We start from the raw sequence: 5,426 nt of genomic DNA, 5'->3' as shown, positions 1-5,426 counted from the left end.
CAGGAATGCGTTCCTAAGCCTGCAGTGGGAGGGTCAGACTGAGTACGAAGGCGAATGATGTACTCCCACGTTGTGGGTGCCTCCGCCTCTCCGTGAGCTGGGAACACGTGCTCCTCTGGAAGGGGGGCCTGGCAGGCTGTAGTTTCCCTGGAGGATGGTCTTGCACCACGGCCCCTCTGCCACAGCGGGTCTGCAGTGAACCCAGGAGCACACTACCACTGCCAGCCGGCAGAGCTCTGGCGAGCAAGGGGGCCCGGGAGCTGGCCGGTGTGGGCGTGGGCTCCAGTGTTCTCCGAACACATCCCTGGATTAAGACAGCGGTGAAAAACAGACCTGGATCCTATCTTATCATCTCCTTGGACGTTATTTAATGTATTTATTCTGACACTGGCATATTAGGGGTATCGGGTAAAAGAGACTTATGAGGTGTTTTTAGAAAATTTGAGGTGCTCCCACTTCCTCCACGGGATACGGTGAAGGACCATAACACATTATCGAGGTACTCTGCCCACCCTCCTGAAGCTTATCGCTGGCCCTTGTGTAACACCAGGGATGCTTCTGAGCACGGTCAGTGAAGTCCGTGAGCACTTCCAAAACCGTGTGGTACTCCATTGACTTTGCATGCTGACTCTCATTAGTAACTGTTACTCTAGTGATAGCAATGTGGGTTCTTAAAAACCAGTAACTCGGAGCCAGCATGTGGCATGGTGATGAAGGTGCTGGACTCCCACATGGCTGGCCGCAGTTCAAGCGCCACACCTGGCAGCTTGAAAATGATACCAGGTACACATGTGTGCGTGCCCAATCCTGATACCAGGTACACATGCATGCGTGCCCAATCCTGATACCAGGTACACATGCGTGCGTGCCCAATCCTGATACCAGGAACACCTGCGTGCGTGCCGAATCCTGACACGAGGATGCGTGCGTGCCCAATCCTGATACCAGGTACACATGCGTTCGTGCCCAATCCTGATTCCAGGTACACATGCGTGCGTGCCCAATCCTGATGCCAGGTACACATGCGTGCGTGCCCAATCCTGATACCAGGTACACATGCGTGCGTGCCCAATCCTGAGAGGAGAATGGAGAGGGGATTGCAGTGTGACCATCCCCCAGGGGGACGGTTTCTCACTTTCTCTCCCTATGGCAAGAGCACAAAAACTTAAAAAAAAAAAAGAAGAAAAAAGAAAAAGAAAAAAAAGACTCCATCTCTGAATAATTTGCATATACTTTTTTTTTTTTTAAGTTTTTGTGCTCTTGCCATAGGGAGAGAAAGTGAGAAACCGTCCCCCTGGGGGATGGTCACACTGCAATCCCCTCTCCATTCTCCTCTCAGGATTGGGCACGCACGCACACATGCCCGGCATGAGTTTAAGCCACCGGGTCTGGGACTTGAACTGCGGTTGATTACATGGGAGTCCAGGGACATAGCTATGATGCCAACTGCTGGTCCCCTGCATATGCTAACTTCTATGAGACAAAAGATAATGCAGGTATTTTATTTATAACTTAGAGCTATACTAGTTTCAAAAACATTCCTCCCTCAGTAATTCAATTAAAACTGAAAAACCTAGAAGGAATAAAAATGAATAGATGTTACTTACCTTTAAGATTTTTTTGTGCTAATGAACTTCATGATATAAACGTAAAAGATAGAAAGTAATTAAAAATACTTGATTTGATGTAAAAATAGCAGCCAATAAAGTAACACCACTATAACAGCCCTAGGCTTCAGTTTCCAATTTGTGAGGAAGGTGCATTTGGAGTGTTCTTCCTAATTACGGTGGGATCCCAGCAGGAGAGGCAACTTACCAGGATTCTAACAGAAGTACCGGTTTTTAGAATATCAGTTATATCTTTTTTCAAGTAGCTCTGAGCAGCTAGGTCAGTGGTCTTAAACCCAGATAAGATGTAAGGAGGCAGACATACAGACGTGTGGTCAATTCCGGCGAGGCCTCGGACTTTCTTTGCTTAACAAGTCACCTGGGTGGCTAGACTTGGGCTAAAAACTACTGGTTTCCAGGCTGTTCGTCAGAGATGAGTGGGGAGTCAGGTGGGACAGCAACTGGCAACCTCTGGCATTCAGGTGATTTCCTTCTGCTTAGGGACGTGCTCCACTGCCTCCCAGGCCCCGCACATCTGACATTCGGGCCGGGCCTGCGCCTGGGCCAGGAGGCAGCTGGAGCGCCACCACGTTCACAATTACGGAGGCACCACATCGGCTGAATGTCACAACTCTGCAGGTGTCTGCCCGACGGAAGCTATTCTCCATAACCACAGCTGGGAGGAGGTACTCCGTCCTCCACTTTAAAACAAGGCCACAGCTAAGAAAACTAAGGCAACTCACACAGGCCTCGTGACAGGCAGCAAATCTGGCCTCAAATCCGGTCACAGCCCACTCCTCGCTAGTGCCCGTGCGCCACGAGAGCGGGGGAGATGAAAACGAGCCCGTTTCAAGTCACCAAGGCCAAGTGTCACCTCGTTTCCTGAGGAGGCCTCTGAGATCTCAGAGGGAAGTGATGCTTTATGAGCACTGTGTACTTCTCCCGGGAAGAAGCCAGACGGGGCCGGCCCCGACCCACACGCCGGTGGCCCTGAGCTACAGGCTCAGCAGGAGCTGGACGGGGTCCGTAAGGGGCAGACCGAGGGCAGGTGGGATCCGCCGTTTTGACCTGCTGGGGGTGGATTAGAAAGTGGGGAGCCAGAGACAACCCCTGGGAGCCCTCGGGAAAGGCAGCCTGTGGACAGGGGCAGGGCTGGCCCTCAGCCGCCTCACCTGTAGCACACATTCTCGGTGCAGGGACTGTGCACTTTGACGATGACGAAGACGTGCTGGAAGTGAGACCGGATGCTCTTTGGAGTGAAGGGCAGTGCCCCGGGCTCTTGGAAGACGATGGTGACGATGTCATTTCCGATGTGCCTCTTCCTCAGGAGCTGTGGGCCAGAGAGGGACACACACCCAGAGTTACAGGCAGGGCCTCTTTAAGGCATGACTTCCGACAGTTTGCGTGGCTCCCCGTTTAAAGGGGAGACTGAGAAGAGCCGAGTCATTCTTTGGAAGCCACTGTGTCTACACTGGCACAGAAAGGGCCACGTGGACTGTGCCCTAAAGAGCCACAGAAAGAAAGGCCTGGCTGTTTACGTGTCTACCCTTCACTTTAAAATTCACCCACTGCCCTCCTTGTTTTACTCCTAAAATTATAGCAAATTCAAGATAAAAAAAGTACTTGAAGAAATTGTACAGGATAAGCTCTTTGATTTATAAGGAGGAGACAGACTGCAGGAGACAGCGCCAGGTCTGCTCTGAGGCCTGCCACCATCTCCAGAGGCCTCAGCTTAGGCCTGGAGCTCCCATAGCAAACGCAGCCCTGCAGGAAAGACGCACAGGGCTGTCGTTTGGGTGGGTGACAGATCAAAGCCAGCTGAGTAAAGCCTGGGTTTTAAAATGTGATTCAGAAACACAGAATCTCACCAAAGCCCCAGCAGACCGACAAGACCCGAGAGCATGTTCTCGTACAAACCACAAGTCCACAGGAGAGAAGGCACCCAGGGCAGTGACACTTAGTAACACCCTCACTTCTGATGCTCCTCCTCCAAGAATGCGCCTTCTCCCACGCTTCTCCTGGACAGCTCGGTGTCTGCCTGGAGCGCACCTCCTCCCAAAGAACTCCCTTGTTGGGAATCCTTGTGCCGGCTCCTGCTACGCTAGCTGCTGTCCCCGCTTCTCCAGGCAGACTGCCCTCTGCACCGAGCTGGCCCACGTGGGGCACAGCTGCATCCAACTGCCTTTCAGGCTCCCCGCTCCCAACGGCAGGCCCTGCAGAGCAGGCACCAGATGCTCACCTGCCAAACGAATGAGCGAATGATACAAATGAGTGTTTACTCACACCTCACGCGGCACTGTGATTGGCTTTCCCGCGAACACGTGCCCATAAACCCACACAAGGTGCTCCGTAAGTTTATGCCGGGAAAGCTCCGAGCCCGCACTCTTGAAGCTTGCTATTTTGGTTTCCACACTTGCGGTGAAAATTGCACAAGGCAGTCTCTGCTCTTTTGCCCAATAACTAAAATATGTGATGCAAGTGTACGACAATAAAACAAGGGACATGCAGGCTAAAAGAAGGTCGGCACCGTGCTCGAAGCACTTTGAAATGCACAGCACAGCAGCTCCTGGAGCACTTTACCAATAGCCCGGACACAGACTCCTCGGACTGAGGAGCAGACGGGGAGCTCCCGAGGGCCACGTGCGACAGCGAGGGGTGCTCAGCGTCCCCGGGGCCACACACGCGGCCACCCACTCGGCCCCTCGGTCACACACGCGAGCAGCTCCATGCCGCAGCAGTGAGCCAGGGAGCCACCATTTCTCTTCCTCCTGAAAGAAGGAGTCGGGCCCAATTCTGTACTTTATCACGGCAACAATGAAGTTAAAGAAAAATTTAAGGCTCGTTACCTTGACAACATGCCAAATTGCTTTTGTCTCTAAGAACATTCTTTGGGCTTCGCAAAATGGGCCAAAACAATTTTCTTGAACATCTAGTTGATTTAACTATGCTCACATGATGTGTGTTGAGTGTATGGGTAAGGAGATTCACTAAGCAGAGTAAACTCTGAGGCTCTTGGAAAGAGAATAGGAAAAATGAACTCTGCCCATTATGAAGATCCTTAGAATTGTTTAGAGTCTAAAGAAATCAAACTTCTAGGGAGTTGACAGAAAAATTACTCATTTTTTGTTTTAGGAATTTTATCAAACATGAAATAATGCAAGTAAAATAATGCAAGTAATATCTTGGGCTTCTAAAACGCAAATGTTCTTGCTAGTATTACATTTATGTTTTTTTTTTCTACTGATTCATGAAGTTCTGTATGCTCGGCCTGTAAGTGGAAGAGGGAAAATATGATGCACGAATCAGCCAAGCAAATTCAGCTGTTGTTCTGGAAGGCTGAAGGAAGGACTCTCCGAGGGCCAGCTTCCTTCTAGACTGCATAGCTAGTGACACCTTCTCAGACCACTAAGAGAACCGGCTTTTTCTTCAACCCCAACAGCGAGTTAATGGATATCGAATTTGATGGATTTACAGAGTCAGTTCCTCTAAGTTTCCAACACCCGATTCGAGCTGGGAATCAGGAAGAAGCTCTTGTTATGACAAGGAGAGTGAAAATACGCCCTTCCCCCACTCCCGTGACAAACGCACCCAGAAACAGCAGCTCTGCACTCAGCCTCGATGCCGCAAACCGCTCCAGTCTCACAAGACCGGTTCTAACTGGGGGCAACAACCAATCACAAGTGAAAATAAACAACTGGGAGAGCCACGCTCAGATCAAAAGTGGCCCGAGGTTGAACTGGGTTGGATCCACTCACCGCTAGGTAAATGGGCTCGTTCGTTAAGTTTTTTTTTTTTTTTTTTTTTTTTTTCCCCGTAACC

General features: G+C 50.6%; 1 protein-coding gene across 1 annotated transcript in view; it reads right to left on the bottom strand.

The window, feature by feature from the left end:
- The window catches only part of SIPA1L2 (signal induced proliferation associated 1 like 2), a 105,274-nt gene that overhangs the window by 67,220 nt on the left and 32,628 nt on the right, over positions 1-5,426 (bottom strand). Inside the window, exon 6 of the mRNA XM_027770859.1 lies at positions 2,780-2,937. Coding sequence (XP_027626660.1) covers positions 2,780-2,937 — 158 coding nt within the window. The remainder of the gene's footprint in view (positions 1-2,779; positions 2,938-5,426) is intronic.

This window comes from Tupaia chinensis, unplaced genomic scaffold, assembly GCF_000334495.1.
Source record: "Tupaia chinensis unplaced genomic scaffold, TupChi_1.0 Scaffold000161_1, whole genome shotgun sequence".
Classification (NCBI taxonomy): Eukaryota; Metazoa; Chordata; class Mammalia; order Scandentia; family Tupaiidae; genus Tupaia; species Tupaia belangeri.
Note: the sequence above shows the minus strand (reverse complement) of the source record. Positions and strands in the feature narration are given on the sequence as shown.